Source organism: Barbus barbus, assembly GCF_936440315.1.
Source record: "Barbus barbus genome assembly, chromosome: 40".
NCBI classification, from domain to species: domain Eukaryota; kingdom Metazoa; phylum Chordata; class Actinopteri; order Cypriniformes; family Cyprinidae; genus Barbus; species Barbus barbus.
In genome coordinates, this window is record NC_136718.1 from 16,201,217 (window position 1) to 16,221,371 (window position 20,155).

Sequence of the window (20,155 nt, forward strand, 5' to 3'; positions counted from 1 at the left end):
CTGAAATTTCAGCTGTTATTACAATCTTCGGTGTCACGTGATCCTTCAGAAATCATTCTAATATGCTGCTTTGATGCTCAAGAAACATTTCTTATTATTATCAATCTTGAAAACAGTTGTGCTGCTTAATATTTTCAAAAATAAAGTTCAAAAGTACAGCATTTATTTGAAATAGAAATCTTTTGTAATATTATGTATTTATAGTCACTTTTGATCAATTGAATGCTTTCTTACTGACTAAAGTATTAATTTCTTTCAAAAAGAAAAACTTCTTGAACCCAAATATTGGGTGTATGTCCTGGATTTCCTTTTGTAAAAACTAAAACTAAAACATCAGACATTTTAATCAGAGTACAATAAAAAGGATTAATTTACTCTGAAAATAGCTTTAAACAAGCATAGCGTTAATCTTAAATCTCAGTTTCCTCCGGCGTGTTATTTTTCAGTAATAGGTTGACAAAACAGAGGAGTCACGTGAAAATCTGGTTCATTGGGAAGAACCAAAACAATCTTAAACCCCTATGGACTTCAGGATGACGCAAACGTTTGCTAGTCAACAAAAGAACAATACCTCCACTAGAGTAAACCCTCACTCCCCTCATCCAGCTACACACCGGTGTTAATAGAGCCTGACAGATGTGCACAACCTGATCTCTAGTTCAACTATTATCCTTCCCCCCCCCCCCCCGCTTATGTGGCCTTAAGCTTTGGTTTACAGGAGCTGAGTGGTCTTAAAACTGACAAATTTTCACCTCACGACATGATACGTCATTACCACTTATGAACTAAGACAGCGGTTCCCAATTCCAGCTGTTTACAAAATTAATAATATTAAGAAATGTTTCTTGACTTGAGCAGCAAATCTGGACAAATGATGCTGAAACAGATATAAAATGAAAAATAAATATTATGTCTCTCCTCAAAAACCAGTACAAGCTGAAATATTATGTCCACTATAACATAAGTTCAAATCCTATATCCTATATAAGCATTAGCAATAGTGATACCTAAGGCACCTTTTTACATAAAGAAAACAGATTTCTCCTGCTCAAAGTCTGGCTAGGTCCGAGCAAGAAGTATTAAACAGTCATGGTCCCTGTGGCGTCTGAGAAAGAAACATCTGCAAACAACTAACTAACATAAATTATTCATCAAGTTCATGTTGTTCCTCTCAATTCTCAAGATTATGCCGCCAACGGTACGGTTAAATGATCATTGTTGCTTTCAGTACTGGACAAGCAGTCTAACTGTTAAATTGCCTCATTCTGGTCCATGCTACTTTTCTCACGCTGTTTTCTAAGTAACTGTGGAGGAGAACATTCAGATCAAAACCACAGAACGAACATCACTGTCTCACAGAGTAGAACGGGTCTCGATCACTTCCTTTTTCAATGCCATCAAAGCAGCACATGCCTCCAAAGGCCACACTGTTTTTCAGTTCTTACACTGGAAAAAATTATTTTCTGGTATTATGATCCTTAAACCAAAATCAGTTTACTTGAGAAGCAAAATTATATATAGCACTCGCTGTCAACCTACTTTGTCTGCAAGTTCATCATAAGTGCACTTATTAGCATCAATAACCTCATCATAGTGTCTGCATGGACTTTGACTCAAACCAGACAAGTGTAGACGATACGTGAGCTGCGATTACTCATTGGCCAAGTTTGTGAGTGAGTCAGACAGTGCAAGAGACATTAGCGCAGTTTCACAAGTGTGCTATCAGCTTCATCAGTGTGGCCCTGGGCTGCAGTGTGACAAAAACAACACGTTTACAGAGCGGTGCAGCTGGGGCACCTCAGCTGCACCTCCCTCCATACACACGCCGGGCAGACGTCTGGCTACCGTGCAGCTGAGAGGAGAACTCTTCAATAACCAGAGAATGCCCTATGAACCAGAAAAGCACACCCACACCTGAAACCCAAGACAAAGCGAAAGCGAACTTACCTGCCCACAGCCAGGAGCACTGCACACAAAAGGCTTGTCATCCCCCATCTTTGCAAAGGCTTTGCAATATAACTGTGGAAGAGAAGACGAGAACATTACTGAAGGGCTTTTCTAGAGGTTCAAGCCAGGAAAAGTATACAGCCAATCCCAGGGATGATTCTGCCTGCGCAGGAAGCGACGGGTGTTTAAAAATAACGAAGAACCGAGCACATGCATGTTAGTGTAGCGACTACAAGTTTCCCTGGTGATACTTCCTTTACACTGGGGGCATCTGGCAGGCCAATGACACGCAGAGTTCGGGATTTGCTCAAAGCTAAGTCTTTTTAGCCCCTCCTCTACTTTTCATTGTAGTCCTCCTGACACCATCTCCACAAAGCTCTTCTGCGGCGACAACTCTAGTGCCACTCTACACCTTTGTCTGCAGTCATTCTCTGAACTCCTCCACCCGATTCTCAGGCTCAAATATCAGCAACCCACACTCCCAGACGCTCATCACTTTTCACAGGAACTCAAGTTTGTACTGGTACCGTTTTGCCAGACGCCAGGAAGCGATCTCCCTCAGAGATAAGATCGATTGATTGCTTTCATCCAATTCAAGAGGGTGTAATGAGTGCAAGTGTTGGAAATGAGGAACGGACAGTGCAATAATGGTAATTCTGGAGAGACATGTCTGGAATGAGTTGCTCTGATCCAGGGGAATGGCATGCGTGTGTATTGGCTTGTTGTATACACTCCCTCTTTTCCTATTAACCGAACCACTGCAGTTATTCCAGACAAACTGCCAGCACCTTCCACACAAACACACACATGCTCGAAATTACTCTGTAATCAAACTAAACGAATGATTCCCTGGACTCTGATGGATCCATGAGATGTTCAGAAAAGGGCTGGGCAGCTAAAACTTACATACAGTTTTGCCCATAATTTGGACCAATTATTTTTTAATGACTCCAGTTGTCCGTGATTATGGGACTTAAAGTTGAAACGAAATTAAAATCTAGCCTACTTTCTTTTCTTAATTCTTCATCACGTTTAATTAAAATGTCATAACTGGACCTTCTGGTGAAAACAGATTTCTCTCTGGTGACGTATGCAGGACTTATCCAATTTTTATATATTTTTTATTTTACCTAAATTCTTTCAAATTTCTTTTTCAATAATTAACTCAGTTGTATGTCACAATATGGAAGAAAAGATCCGTCAAAAGTGATTTGCTTTAATTAGTAAAAAAGAAAACACTAAAAATCTGGTTCATAATTAAGACGTGTTTTTCACTAAATAAACATAATAAAAGATATATATGTAATAATTTTAATTTAAATGCACCAACATAATATATAGCAATGAACAGCGATGCATATATATAATATGCATATTTACCAATGCATAGCCGTATATTTAGTAAAAAATTCAACAAGGAGGCATTTAAAACCTTTTTAAAGGGATAGTTCACCCAAAAATGAAAATTACCCTCATGTCGTTCCAAATCCGTAGGACCTTCGTTCATCTTCAGAACACAAATTACATTTTTTTGGATGAAATCTGAGAGCTTTCTGACCCTGCGTAGACAGCAATGCAAGGCCCAGAAAAGTAGTAAGGAAGGACATCATTAAAATAGTCCATGTGATATCAGTGATTCAACCTTAATTTTATGAAGCTACGAGAATATTTTTGTGCACAAAGAAAACAAGAATAACGATTTAATTCAAAAAATTCTTCTTTGTGCCTTGAACGTGTCAGTTGTGTTGCTGTCTATGCAGGGTCAGAAAGCTCTCGGATTTCATCAAAAATATCTTAATTTGTGTTCTGGAGATGAACGAAGGTCTTACGGGGTTTAGAATGACATGAGGGTGAGTAATTAATGACAGAATTGTCATTTTTGGGTGAAATATCCCTTTAAGTGAAGTAAATGAATCACTGAATCAAGTCATCATCATTTATATAAAAGTTTCAACTTATCTTTCTTAGAAAAGATTGCAAAAGTAGTCAAATGTCAAGGTTCTCAGGATGTATTGGTCAAATAATGGGCATTAAAAGATCATAACGGTGCATAGTTTTATACTGACAGAAAAATCAAGTATTCTGTAATAATCAATATATTGCCAATCTCTCATCTGAAATGTGTTCATGTACTACCTACATGCTTGTGTTTAGAATCTATTATATATGCGTTTTATATTTAGTTGCGGTGTCTTCACCACAGTTCATCTCAATCTACACGCTCACTCCTTTAAACCCAACGCTCCATGCTTAGAGAGGCTGGGAATTCTGGAAAAAGTAACACGTTCATTAAATTTAAATGGAGGGAAGTTTCATTAAACTTTCAACATGCCCCAAAAGCTCAGAATGACGTCTGGTGCGTTACACAACCACCACCGCAAACAAAAGGTGAAGAATGAACCAAACATCTTCCTTGACTATAACAACAGGGATTTAAATGGATAAAGCTTGCATATGTCGTCTGTAAACATTTAAAAAGCCATTTAGACTGGCAGGTCTGCAGGCTGAGATGCTGCTCATTTATGTAACATTAGTGTTGTAAAGTTACAGCAAACAAAAGCAACTGCTCTCAATGTGCCAATAGTATAGAAATACGCAAAAATGCGCATTTTAAAAAACAATTATTTGGTGGGTAGTCTGAACAACAATGTGTGTTAAGGCTGGCTTCGGTTTACCCATCTTGCACTCGACATGCTGTTTAAGGGGCCTTTACAAAAAATTACTTCAGTAAAGGGGTAATGAAAATTAATTACTCCCCCTCATGTCGTTCCGAACCTGTAAGACCTTCGTTCATCTTCAGAACACAAATTAAGTCATGTTACTCTTGTGAACATGCATTGAAGACTGACACGGAAGAGAAGAAATTGGTGAATAAAGTCATTAATTTTGTTTTCTTTGCGCACAAAAAGTATTCTCGTAGTTTCATAAAATTAAGGTTAAACCACTGATGCCACTAATTAGTCCTTACTACCTTTCTGGGCCTTGAATGTGGTAGTTGCATTAATGTCTATGGAGGGTCAGAGAGCTGTCGGATTTCATTAAAAATATCTTCATTTGTGTTGCGAAGATGAACGGTCTTATGGGTTTGGAACGACAAAATTTTCATTTTTGGGTGAACAATCCCTTTAAATTACACATTGCTTTAAAATACAGGCATTCAGAGCACAAAAGAACAAAACAGAATGCTGTATATATCCTTATTTCAATTGCGTTCAAGTGTCTCGTGTGGAGGGATGTGCGGTTATAAATTGAAATCAGCAGCCTCTGCCAAGACCCTTGCTCTGTTTTCCATAAAGAAAATAACTGCATCTTGTTTGCCCCAAAAGGCCCTTCCCATTACAGCTGAGATCAAAGTGGCATACAAGCTAAGCAGCTTGATTCCTTGCAGACCTCACACACTCTACAAGTGAGCCAACAGCTTGGTGCCAGAGCTTTCGGTCTGGTTGCAATACACACAGACAATTTGGTCAGAGAAACGCACAGAGAAACCATATACAAATGAGAATCACCCATTCGTTATACACTTGGTGAAGTGTCCGCGTTTCAGTAAGCCTCAAACTAAGAGAGCACACTCATGGAGGAGTCTGAAGTTTACCATTGCACAATAAATGAGCCAAACAGAGATCGGGCCACCTGCGTCAATGTGTGCTACAACTGACCATCCAAAACAAAAATAGAGCCTTGATGGATTATTCACAAAGACATTCTGGAGTAATCTAAAACCACTTCCTGTTATGATTAAGATTATGTTTGCAATATAAAAGCATGGGAAGCATTTGTAATTGAAGTCTGTTTAAGCATGTTTATACATGCTTTAATTATTTCCAACGAATGCTCAATTAAAAAAAAAACTTATTAATGAAACAACATTTTCTTAACATCTCAAAATGCTTGCATTATAACAAACCAATGTGCACCTAAAAAGATCTAAATAAATAAATAAATCTGTGATATAACAAAATTTCAGCAACCAACAAAAAAAGAATTTTCGGTTTTGGCCAAAATAGTTTTGGGAGGGCCAATTATCAAAACAGTGATCTTTGATGAGCATTTTTCCAATTAAGTGTTTTAATCGTGTCAGCCAGATTATTTTGTGCACTCAACATACTGTAGATAAACAAACTAGTCTAATCTAAATAAAGGCAAAATGCAAAAAAAAATAAGAAATTGAAATTGAAAAAGAAAAAAAGAAATTGCTAGTAAATTTCACAAACAATTACAAAGGAACTCTAAGTTAAATAGTGAAAGAAATATGAAATTTACAATGTTGTTTATCACCTGAGAACATGAAACCCTGAACAGCATACCAAGTTTCCCAAATTCAATTACCAAAACCTATTTTTGGTTACAAATAAATAAAAACTTTAATTTTGGTTTCAGTCTTTTAGTAAAAATCAACCAGATTCAGACTCAACCAGAGTCTCCTACATGAGAACCACATATCTCTGCATGAGTGCTTGTTGCTAAGCCCCAGCTCTGACAACAGCCACCATCTTTGATAGCACTACTGAAGATAAACTGAACAGCTGGGTTTGTCTATCATCAACAATTTAAACAGGAAGACAGCTGGCAGTACTAGGTTGAGTTTTTAAAAATGCAATACATTCAGGGTTCCCACACTTTCCGACCAATGGATTTCAATGACTTTCGCATTTACATTTATATTTGCATCGAATCATTAAGAGGACGCTGCTTTTATTCAAAATTGCAAACAAGGAATCACAGCAAATGATACAGGAGCTAACATTATTAGCAGTCATAAAAATTTGATTTTTAAAAATTATTTGACAGACTATATAAATATAAAAAAACTATTTTTAAACTGTGAAACATTTTAGAGAATTATATTGTTGACTATAGAAATTGCCAAGACATTTTAAAATGTCCTTAATTTCCCTGACTTTTCAAATTCACATTTCCAGATTTTTTTCCACGACTGTGGGAACTCTGTGAAATGCATTTTTTTAATTCACAGCCCAGTTCCTCAGGATCAATTGGGCCTTAGTGGTTCGACACAGGGACAAACAGCATCCTGCTGTTAACTTGGATTTCTCCTACTCAGCAGGTGGACGGTGTAGCAAGGTCCGGCTATAATCTGCCTCAGGCGTGCACTGTTTGATGCTGTCTGCTAGGAAACTGACAAAACAAACTGTATTAATAGCTCCAGCTGGAGCCAAGAATGAGGAATCTGGAGAGTGAGCTGCCAGAGAGTAAGGGAGACCCCACAAAAAGGGAGTGACGGAAAAGTGGGGCAGGGAGCAGAGAATGGAACGAAGGCTTTTGGAGGGTGTTCGGTAACTCGCAGGTAAAGGCCAAGGGTCCCGCGGATGGTTTCGGGGATGGGGGGATCTAGTGTGCGGGTGTGTTTTATGGTTGATTTGGATTTATGTAACCTTAGCGAACCTGAGCTTTGGAAAATGGAACAAATGAAACTTTAGATCCATGTCTGCAGTGTGCCCGGTGCTAAATCCATGGTGATGAAATACACAATGTAGCCCAATGCAGTCCCCAGGGCCTGTATTCTGCTAGGAACAATGTGGAGTGGACCCCAAGTCCCCCTCTGTAAACCCATAATCCTCCTCAGATCAGATCATACTGCTGGTGTAACAATGTTGGACATGCTACAAGTCAACAAAATGGCAACAGTGCATCTTCTCTCCTGCCTAGAGAAATATATAAAACGTCCATGATGTATTTGCAATTATGCTGCTGGCAATATGTTATGCGACACTGATTCAAATGGACTTGTTTGCATCATTACTGAAAAACCTTTGTTTCAGTCCCTACGAAATACTGCAATAAAAACATATGCAGGTAAATATTACTGTTCATTCATGTATAGCTGTGTAATAACTGTGCAAACACTGCTGTTCAAAAGTTTGGGGTCAGAACTTGAAAGAAAGAAAGAAATTAAAGAAAGAAATCAATACTTTTATTCAGCAAGGACACACTGAACTTGTCAAAAGTGACATTAAAGACATTTATGATGTTACAAACGATTTCGATTTCAAATAAATGTCATTCTTTTGAACTTTCTAGTCAAAAAAATCTAAATATACCACAAAAATATTAAGCAGCATAACAACAGCTTTCAACACTGACAATAATAAATGTTTCTTAAGCAGCAAATCAGCTTATTAAAATGATTTCTAAAAGGTCATGTGACTCTGAAGACTGGAGTAACGGCTGCTGAGGATTGAGCTTTGCCATCACAGGAAAAAGTTACATTTTAAAATTTATCGAATATGTTATTTTAAACTGTAATATTTACATATTTCACTGTATTTTTTATCAAATACAGTATATGCAGAGAATTCTTTCAAAAACATTAAAGAATTTTTACAGACCCCAAACTTCTGAACAATGAAAATAAAAATGTTGTGTTCCTTTGATGTAAAACAATGGGAAAAACATCTCATTGTTATTATTATCTAGATTGTATGTTCACCATATTTTGCATCTTACAGCGTATGGTCAAAATGAAGGTTCCTATGATTTCGACTGCAAAAACATTTTAAGCAATTTCAGAGCAAATAAACATCAAGATTATATTAAAAGGCTGGAAAAATATCAAGATATATTGCTGTCAGTATAGAAATGTTCTGAAAGAGTGGCTAATTACTAGAGATCGACCGATATATCGATTTACCGATATTTTTCCCAATATTTAAGCATTTTTCCATAATCGAATATCGGTTTTGTAATATCGGATTCCCCGATAAACACCGCCATCTTGTGGACGTTTTCAGAATTGCGCGCAGGATCGCAATTGCAGCGCATCTGAGGGGAGACGAGACAGCAACTGCGTGCAGGTACTTGATTTGCTGTAGTTAGTAAACTATTTAATATTACAGGCATTAATGCACAAATTAGATGTATTACATAAATGCCTGATATATAGTTTAAATGCAACTTGGCTCTAAGAAATATGATAAATAAGATACTCTGTCAAGCCCTGTCCCTATAAAGATAGGCTATAACTTTGCCTGAAATAACACAGCCATGAATTAGCACATGGTGGAAATAAAAGCGCTGAATTTAATTCTCTCTGTGGTCTATTAGTCTCGTGAAGTCGGAGTCACATAGATAATCCGTCAAGTCCTCTCCCAATAAAGACGTAATTTTGCATGAATTAAATAATACAGCCATGAATGATTGCATGTTGGAAAGAAAAGCATTGAATGTAATTCTCTCTCTGTTGTCTATATGCTCATCATTAGTCTCGTGAAGCCGCTTTCATATATTGCAGTTCACTCAGCAGGTTGATGCTCAATAAATGCTCAGCTCGGACACCGCATGTAACTTTTAACAAGATTCACTTTTTTGAAGCACCCTAAATTGTATTAACACTTACTATATAACCATTATTTCGTTTATAAACATCTAAATTAATACAACTCTATGGAAATTAATTATTTATTATCTCCGCGATCGATCGCAGTTTGAGTAGCCTATAGTTCTGTGTAAAGGCATATAAACCGCGCTGTCAGCAGCATAATTTAGAGCATGCCAGTTGAGAAATGCAATAAAATACAATGCTTGTTATATTCCAATATTCCAGAGAATATTATTCCGTGAATTAACATTATCCAGTGAATTATTCTTCACTCTTTATCCTATTAAACAGCTTAAAAAACTGTTTTTAAAAATGAAGTTGATATGACTCCTTTCCTTTATTTTCTCCATTTGAAAACATTAGACTTTCTATGTTCATTTTGCTTACTGCTAATATTAGTGTTGCTGCTAAAGCTTTTTATAAATAAAATGTTTTTTTATTGTTGTAATACGAAGATTAAATTGAACATGACAGGGCTCTAGACTGCGACCAAAATGGTAATTGTTTGCGAGTTAAAATTTGACGTGGTCGCATTTGTACGAGTGCCAGGTCTGCGCTGCTCCAAAGCGTCTGCTTCATACAGCGCGCGCTGCCAGCCGCAGCACATTATAGCAGGAGTCAGATTTCACTGATCACGTGAAGAGAGGTGCTTTCAGCACGAGCGCTTAGTGGGTAGAGCCTGGTTTATACTCGCCGCGTCAGCACGAGCGTGAAGGTGCGCTGAGCGCAACGGATGGATTTGTTTTCAAACTAAAGTAAAAGACCGCTTCTTAAACCAGAGAAGGTGAACATGCTGGTATTCTTGTAGAAAAAACTCCTGTCAGCTACAGCCAGTTTAGTTTTACTTTTCTTTTTGTTTTCGTTTTGAGAAGCTTGTTATCTTTGCTGTTTACCTCAGGTTATGCTATGGAGGCTTTCCTTAATTAAAAAAAATATATATATTAATATGTATTTGCTTCCTCAGAGTTTGCTAAACATTCTGTAATATACTAGGTATATAGTACATCATGTGATGTGTCCTATGCCATGCCTTGTCTTATTTGTTTTTGTTGATAAATGTTATGTAAGAGTTTGTCATTGTCAACTTACTGTTTTATTGTTGTTGCGCTTTTTAATTAAGAATAACAATGAATCCATCTTTTGTTTTAGTCTTAAAAAGTTAAAGGTGTATAGATATAAGCAAAACAGACAATGATCTTTTCTTGTAAAATGTGACACCAAGATCGCAAATTTGAAAGTAAAAAGCACACGAAAAAAGGAATTCCTGTTCACAAAATTTAAATCACAAATAATACAGATGAAAAAGAACGAGTTGAATGTTGAAAACTTTCGTTACCATATAACTATAAACTATGATAAAAGTTCATCAGCATGCATTGATTAATCAAATGTTGTAGCAAAAACAAAAAACAAATTGCAACCAAATTATGTCATCGTGCGCAAATGTGAGATCAGTGGGAAGAATGAGTCTAGAGCCCTGCATGAAAGACTGCTAATTCTCAAAAAAAATTTTGTTAAGATGACTGAAAGGAGGAAAAACCAAAGTGAAGTATGGACTTACTTCACGCAGTCATTTATTTACTTTATAACAGTAAATAAATATCGGTTCTGCATATCGGTTATCGGGCACATAGACATGCAAATAATTGGTATCGGTATCGGTTTTAAAAAATCAATATCGGTCGATCACTACTAATTACATTATAATGGACATACCAATTCAATTTTGGCATATTTTGCTGTTTCTCTAAACATTACAGCACCATGATGGCATGCGAATATCATATTTTAATGATTCCTAAATCAGCGCTATCCATCACACCGGTGTGCTTGCCAAAAACTGGACGAAAACAGTTTCCAGCCACCCACATTGTCCATTCATTATTTCTACTATGCAGTATCTCCCTCAATTTTTGTGAGCTCTCTCACAGAACTTCATGAGCCTGGCACACCTTTTAGAGCAGACCAAATATTACATAACTTTAGAAGAGCACAGATGCCCAGAATCAACTCAAGCAAGGCTGGAAGTTTATCCTTATTGTCTGTTTTATTTGAACAGTCTGCTGGATATTTGAAACAGCTTTATTTGGTCTGCTTTATTACTCTATTGATGCATCCGGGCAACTATCATTATCTGTTGTCAATTATATTATCCTGAATACAACTGTTGCTAGGACAACTTACATAATCATAACATAAGCCTCCAATCACAGTTCTGACTTTTAATGGTTAGAGTGGTTCAACAAACGACCTGGCAGTCACAAACAGTGCCGATTTCATAATATGAAAGACGTCAAACTGGCATATGAAGTTCCTTCCTGTAAAACGTCTTCACTTAACACATTGTTAACCGCTGCAGATGCCTTATGGCAGAGGTGAAAGTAACAAGTAAGGCTCTGAGCTCTTATTAACCGCTATGAGGCAATTACTGTAACAGCTGGAAAAATGCTCACTAGTGCACAAGCAAATATGTCTACTGAGAGGATGATGTATTATAAGGAGACGTACAGTCATTCCAAAGAGTAACATAATTGGAATTCAACAAGTGCCATGTGAAGATGACCTATATCTACAATTACAGGTCCTCAGACATGCAGATGGTGTTTACAGGTCTAAGATGGGACATTCACAAGCTCAGATGAAATCAGCTGTTTTAGGAGGTGTCTTTTCACACTGGATGCATTATGAGCAAAGATGTCTTTATCTTATCTTATTTTATCTGACTTATATGGACAAATAACCACAACAATTTCATGGGATAACAAACCGATCAACAGCAGGTGCTTGTTTCATATAATGTTCATACAGCTAACAAACAATACATAAACAAATTTAGTTTGTTTAAATTGCCAGCGAGTTTTGTGATTTTATAATTCTCACAATTATTCATGCCAAAAAAAAAAAAAACATCAATCTTTTAACCTAACAGTAATTACTGCAAAGCTTTTAGAAAAGAGTTTAGTTGAAAAAAAGTAAAATATGAAAAGCAATTCATCCTACTTCAAATCATGACTGTCTCTGTAAACAACAAAAATAGAACTTTTATGGAAATGTACTAAAAACACAAGGCACGGTTGCCGAGCTTAGTTTTATACATAGTTTTATGACACTTTAATGTGCAATTTCTACCTTCTATGTTGGGTTGCTGCAATACACCAAAAAATAACGTTCATTGCTAGTGCACTCGCCGAAAATAAATGTCGCTAACTATTTAGCAAACCCATGCTAGCTTGATGTCTTGCGAACACGCCAACTTTAAAGCCAGCCTTTTCCCGCATGTGCCCGCCCCAACCTCGTTCAGATTGGTCACAGGCGCGTCAATCAAAAATATCGAATCGCTGTTTGGCTACAATAAACGTCAATCACGATTATTAGCTGCGTCCCATTGGCGCAAGGAAGTCCCACTCAAAAAATGGAATTCACGTTCTTAGAACGTACAGGCCGCTCATACTCCCCCCGCTAGAAACAAAAGTATGCAAACAGTACTTTGAAGCAAACAAACTGACCCTGGCATCAAATTTGTCATTTTATATAAGCAAAAAACGTATATATAGACAGAAAATTAAAAACGCTATAGTATATAGTAATATGGTATATACATATACAAGATAATAAATGACGCTAGGGGCACTTTTCGGTCCCTGAGATTTTCTTCTCTCGCTTGTCAAGAGCTCTGACCGAGCTGCAGCGTCCGCTGTAACCCACTGACAGCCTCTCAGTCTCATAAAACTTACTCTTGATCACAGACAAACCTTGTTAACGGATATAAATAACAATTGGGCGTTGTTTCAAATCAAGACAATCATCGATTCCACATTTTTGACAAAAGAAGAATGTTTACAAACTTACCACAGCGCCCCACTATCCCACTCTCTCTCTCTCTATCGTCTCTTGGAATCTGACACGCCCCTCCCTGTGAAGTCTCGCGAGATTTTGGCGTCACACAACCCCAATCCCTCAGCGCTCACCTGGGATGGGACGTTTACGATCCTGTCAACTTGTTGGTTGTTTAATGTTCACGTTGTTGATGCTTGTTGTTGTTTTTTTCTGTGAAGATGATTAAGAAACTATAGCTTGTTTATTTTTGACTATAATAATGTTACTATAACATTTTGGCACGAACTTTGAATATTGCTATGAATGTGAATGAAAATCACGTTCTTACTCTTAAATAGATCTAAGTAAAATTTCATTTGTAATTTAATTTGCAATATCAATCCCATGCTTTTTTCCTAAAGACTTTTGAACCTTTTTTAAATCCTCCTAAATAATAATAAATCTTTGTAGGGTACGGTCTTCTTTTAGAATAGTGGTTCTCAAGATCATTAATATTACTATATTAAAACAATCAAACTCTAATCAAAATTAAAATATTCAAAAATTATTAAAATGAATAAAGCTGTAAACTGAAATATTGAATTTTTACCCTCTCAGAAACTATTTATATTGAAGGACATACAGTTCTTGAAATTTCTGGAATCACAGAATGTATCATGTTTAATTCGTTTAATATATTGCTTTCTGTTGCTCCCAGTTTCAGTTAAGTGTTAGTGAAGAAAGTTTGAAAATAGTTTTAAAAATCTTATTAAAATTGATTGTACAGTCAATTTCTTTGCACTTTTAATAGTGTTTCCTCATCCCTTGTATTACAAAATGGCAAAAAAAGGAAGCAATGTTTTTAATCATCCATACCCTTAGATTGTCATGAACAATATCTTGTTCCCATCCCAGCCTTACTAACTCCAAGTCAGTCATTCTGCTACTGAGTGTATCATACTGATTTTGCTGTGCATTAACTAAAGCCATGATAAAGATGAAAACTGTGATGTAAACTGAAGGTGACGGCATTGAAAGCAGAGGAAGGTGAGCTGCATAGGGCCTTTATTCAGTCCTACTGTAGTTTCCTTCCTGACCGATTTACATTCTCTTAAAGAGGACATCCTGTGCTTAGACAGGACTTTAAATACAGCATGATGCAAAACACAAACTCACTTGCTTAAGTTAAGAAGCAAAATGTACACAATTAAAGTATGCTTCCTCCTCGCTATTAAATTTCCTATTAAGAAAACAAAACCAGGGCTTTAACGGAGAGCGTTTTTAAACTCAGTGTAAAGTACAGAAAATGTTAATACATTTTTGCTAAGTAATATAAAATACGACTTCTGTTTATTTAGCTATTATAAGTAAATATAAGGTTTACCTTTTCCTGAAGGTCCAATATTTGACAGTCTTTTTCTGTCATGAAAAATTAGAACATGATTTGTATTATTTTACAAACAAGGTAAAATGGCAAAATTCTGTAGCTTTAACTGACTGTTTTATATCATGAGGTATTCCTGCACCCTCTACTGGTTAAAATTATACACAGAACTCATCTAAAGTTTCATGTCATTGAGAATGCAAATAAATGATGTGTTCATAATCACCTTCACATTTCACTTGTTTTGAAGAAAAAAACTGCAGTAAAACAGTTGAACAATGCATGGAGGCTTTTACTGGTTAGTCTGCATGCATAAAACTATATGTGAGCACTACATACGTCTTAATCAGGCAATATAACAACAGAGCTGAAAAAAATCAGTGGGGGTTCACAAGATGTGACACTAGTAGTGTTGACATGAATTCATTGAAGACGTCTGCCAGCGTCTGGAATGATCATGCTTACAAGACACTGCGAAGCTAAAAAATTAACATTCCCATTACTGACACAGAATATTCTTGTTAAGGTTTGCTATGTTTTCATCTCAAATGTAAATGCAGCTCATTTTCTGCAATCATCAGCACCAAAATAAGTAATACAATCCAAGACTCTAAACCAGGTAGTTTTCAAAAGAAATATTCATGATTACGAATGTGATAGATGGACAGAAATAGACATTGTTTTGAAATCTAATGAAGTGTTTTTACATTGTTCGGTTTCAGAACAGTAAACAAATGTATAACAAGGTTACTTTGGGGGAATTTACTATATTTTTGAAAAATGTCACCTATATTTCCAGGATTATTTTTGACGACTGTGAAGCCTCATAAAATGATTCATTTGACTTTAAAATTTAAAGGTTTTAGTTGTCTTAAAAAAAATATTACTGCATAAATAAAAACTTTAACTTCAAATAGAAAGAAATACATTTAATATAGAATTATAACTTATAAGTGCCATTAAAGTGTTATTTGTGTGCACATAGGATTTACTGGTAAATCATATTTTTTAATTATTTTCTTGTTTTTGCAATTAGAGTGTTTAACACATTGTTATCTACTGATATTTTGACATTATGGGTTCATAAGTGCATTTTTGACATCTCTCTCCTACCAGATCAATATTTTTCCACACCAAAGCAACTCAAATCTGAATTTGTTTGAACATGAAACTTCCTCACTTCTTCACCCACTGTATATGGACAGACACACTTCAGATTGCAGTCTGATTACAATCACGTTCACAGAAGACATCTACCTACTCCACGTCTGACATTAAGCACAGTCTTCTCGCTCAGTCTCTGAGGAGCACATATTCTTTCACTGACTCTGGAAGCGGGAGCTGTTTCACCGCAGATGGGAGGAACTGAACTCCCAGGCTGTTACGAACGGCGCAGCGTGCCAAGGCTCTCAACGAGGGCGGCTGGGCTACGAGGCTAGTGAGTCGAGCCAGTAACTGAGGATCTTTACTGAGCTCACGCGGTAAAGAGCCGTCAGCCCTGCGGATCTCGAACCTCCCCGCGGCGCGGCAAAGCAGCTCCAGGCACTCTTCCTCCTGTTCCGTGCCCAGGCCCCGAGCCAGCAGCGCCACCAGCCGCGAGATGGGCGTCTGGCCCTTTAGGTTGGTGACGTGGACTTGAGCGCCATACTCCAGAAGCACACGGACGCTCTCCAGGTTGCCCTTCATGGCCGCCCAACTGAGGGGTGTGTCGTTATTGTAATCGCGGACATTCGGGCACGCGCCGCTCTCTAACAGGGCCCGTACACACTCAGGGTTATCTTTGAAGGCGGCCCAGTGCAGTGGGGTATCCTTGTTGCCATCCAGAGCATTCGGCTGGGCCCCATATTCTAGAAGCAGCTCCACACAACCCTCGTCCTTCTCCGCCGCGTAATGCAGGGCAGTGCGGTTGTAGCCATCCAAGGCGTTTACCTGTGCGAGAGAGATGGATGGTTAACATTCTGTCAAAAATTAAGTAAAAAATGTATGTTGGGTTGATGCATCTTTCCTGATACTATAATGAAGAAAAAAGCCACAAGAAAAAAAAAGTATGGGGTGGGTAAAATAAAATAAAAAAATAAAAAAAGAATTTGATCAAAAATACAGTAAAGACAGAACTTAAATATTTCAATTTTACTATTTAAATATTAGAATTATTACCGTTTAAAACATAATTGTTTTCTATTTGAACAGATATTTAAATGCATTTTATTTCTGGGATTGCAAAATGTAATTTTCAGCAACCATTACTTTAGTGTCACATGATCTTTCAGAAAATGCGATGTTCAAAAACATTTCTTATTATCAATGTTGACAACAGATGGGCTTAATATTTTTGAGAAAACCATGATAAATGTTTTTCAGAATTTTTTGATGAATAGAAAGTTCACATCAACAGCATAAATCTTTTGCAACATTATTAATGTCAATTTAATGCATCCTTGCTGAAAGTTTGAATGGTAATGTACATATATTTGAATAAAGCATTCTCATTTCTCATTAATATTAAAAAAACGTTTGTCTGCCAAATCAAAGTCATGTGCTGTAACCAACAAGCAAAATTAAACGGGAAAAAAACTAAACAGGAAATGATGCCATAGAGAAAATAATATATAAAAATAATATAAGTCAAGGTTAGTTTAAAGGGTTTCAAAATATCATGTGGTGCTCCCCCACAACTCCCTCAAAATAAAATAATTTAAATTAACTTTTACCTTGAAAAATATATTTAATAACTTTTTGTAAAATAAAGATTACGATGTGTATTCTTCTCACAAGTATTCAAAATGTTATAAAAACATAAATGTGACCCTGGTCTTAAGTGTCAATTTTTTGAAACTGAGATTTATACATCATCTAAATAAATAAGCTGAATAAATAAGCTTTCCATTGATATATGGTTTGTTAGGATCAGATAATATTTGGCCGAGATACAACTATTTGAAAATCTGGAAGCTGAGGGTGCAAAAAAATCAGAATATTGAAAAAAATCTCCTTCAAAGCGGTCCAAATTAAGTTTTTAGCAATGCATATCACTAATCAAAAATGAAGTTGATATATTTACAGTAAGAAATTTACAAAATATCTTCATGGAACATGATCTTTACTTAATATCCTAATGGTTTTTGGGATAAAAGAAAAATTTATCAATTTGACCCATACAATGTATTTTTGGCTATTGCTACAAATATACCCCAGCGACTTAAGACTGGTTTTGTGGTCCAGGGTCACATATAACTTGACGTGTTTTAAACTACATTTGAAAAGACCTTTAATCGCTTACTTGTCACAGACCCATTAACAACCTAACAATAAAAGGTGTCCTTTCTCCACCACTAGTGGCACCAAAATTGTACGCTTTACTTTTAAACTGTCAAAACACTGAATTTAGGGAAGTGACTTTAGTTTGCAAACTCATAAAAGAATGATTCTTGTTACGCTGTACCTCGGCACCTTTCTCCAGTAAAAGCTCCACACAATCAGCATCAGCCACCATACAGGCACAGTGCAGCGGCTTCAGTGTGCCATGCATCCGGTTCACATCTGCTCCCTGTAAAAGCAGCATGTTTTCATTTAATACGCAATATATGAAACGCTTTCTGAAGCTTTTGTAACACAACTCACCCTGCGTATAAGATCTTCCACATTATCATGTGGGAAGGAGCGAATGGCAGCTATGGTTCGAATGAGCCTTTCCGACAATGAGTATTTGCTCTGAATACTCTGCATGATGTACCACATAGTAGAGCTCATGTGGAACTAAAGGACATTTCACCCAGACCGGGTGACTCCGCACCAAAATGAGATGGCTGTGAAAGCGAGAAAAATAAAAGAAAATTGATTAATGAGATTAAAGTTGATAGAACAAGTAATATATTTGCATTAGGAATCATACAATCACTCAAACTCTTTACTGATTTATGTTAAGGGGGATATGCTTACTGCCACATTTACAATTTATTTAATAATATTCATAATAATAATAATAATAATAAAAAATCATCAAAATAAATAGAATAAATTTCAATAAATTAAACAAATTATAAATGTTTAAATAATAATACAAATACATATTTATGTTATATATTAGTTTATTATTATTTTTATAATAACCTGGCAAATGTTTAAATAAATAGAAACAAATAAATAAATAACTAATAAACAAATATTAAATAACTTAAGCAATACATTATAAATAAATGCTTAACTTCTCATCAAAATTTGTAATTTATTTTTACACCAATTTGCCTATAAATGAATATTAATCAAATAAAGTACATCAAATTGAATGTTTTATAATAGTTTTACTTGTTTTATTTTATTGTGTTGTTTATAGATTTTTGCTTTTATTTATATTAATTACTGTTTTTATTTAATCTTTCACTTTATTTCCAAAATCCCTTTTTCATACATTCAATTTTATATTTATTTGTCCATATTTTAATGAGGGCTGGTAATGTATCTTTTCGAAACATGTCTTCATACATTAATATTTAATTTGACAAATTTCGTTCCTCCATCTAGGTAATACTCTAATGGGTTATATATATATATATATATATATATATATATATATATATATATATATATATATATATATATATATATATATATATATCAAGCTGTAGACATTATACTAACAAAATATAGTTATTCTTTGTGTAGCAGGTGCCTGCCCCACTCGATCCGTCTTATAAATACTGATCAAAGCATGCATGCAACAGTCACGCAAATAAATAAAGCAAAGCGGCTGTTGCGTTTGTTGTCATGCTGTTAACTAAAGGTCGCATGAAAGATCAGCTAGCGAAGAAACACAAGCAAATAAAGTCTAAAACATGACAGCTCTATAGTGACATTCAACAAACATATCTGGCTCCATCTAAATGAAATGGGGTTTTTTTTGTTTATGTTTATTACTGCTTTCGGTATGTGTCCTACCGGAGTGAACTAGCCGTTTGGAGCTAGTTTCGACACCCGGGAGGTGAAATGACATATTTTCTTACCTCTGGATCTTCTTAGACGCAAGTGCTCGAGTAAAACAAATACGTAATTGTAATAGAAGACGATTAATTATTAAAACGGTACCTGCAGGAAATGAAAACAGCTGCAGGTTTGTGGCTAATCTGCCAGCGCTCAACACAAACACTGTGACGTCACGACAGGAAGTGACAAACAATTTTAAAACGCCATTTATCCGTCTGTTTTCATCGGCGAAACACATTAGCGTGGAAATGCGGCTAGAAATACGGCTAAAATTAGTTATGCGCGTTTGTATATGTGAGAGGCCATTCTTCACATACCGTACTGTTCCTGCCAAATATAGACACGAAGGGCCCCTGAGCGAATGACACCCTCTCACACTGTTGATTGTTTTCCTGTTGCAGTACATTTTTTTAAATTCACAGTTTACTGTGACGAGTTGTATTTTTAATGGGTTTTGAGATGGCTGTATCTAGAAATGAACTTTATTTGCCTTCGAGCAATGTTCATATTAAAATGTACCCTCTTGAATAGCAGATAAATTAGTCTGAGAATGATCATATTTATATGATTTTTTAATTATATACACATTTTTGTGTGTGCATAAACACTACCATTCAAAACTCATTGGGGTCATTAAAAAAATAGTATTTTTATTCAGCAAGGATGCATCAAGTTGATCAGAAGTGCCATAC

General features: G+C 36.0%; 1 protein-coding gene across 5 annotated transcripts in view; it reads right to left on the reverse strand.

Moving 5' to 3' along the window:
• Positions 1–19,867, reverse strand: part of LOC306859604 (ankyrin repeat and SOCS box protein 8-like) — a gene marked incomplete at its 3' end in the record, with an annotated part of 30,632 nt that extends 10,765 nt beyond the window's left edge. Inside the window, exons 1-4 of one of the 5 annotated variants that reach the window (XM_079400718.1) lie at positions 19,484–19,635; positions 18,105–18,289; positions 17,926–18,030; positions 1,948–2,019 (exon numbers count right to left, since the gene is read on the reverse strand). In XM_079400718.1, coding sequence (XP_079256844.1) covers positions 1,948–2,019; positions 17,926–18,030; positions 18,105–18,233 — 306 coding nt within the window. In that variant the 5' untranslated portion in view covers positions 18,234–18,289; positions 19,484–19,635. Of the gene's footprint in view, positions 1–1,947; positions 2,020–13,132; positions 13,189–13,775; positions 16,413–17,925; positions 18,031–18,104; positions 18,290–19,483 lie in introns of those variants that run through there. The other 4 variants (XM_079400715.1, XM_079400716.1, XM_079400717.1 and 1 more) reach the window with 4 other exon arrangements.
• Between the last annotated feature and the right edge of the window lie 288 nt (positions 19,868–20,155).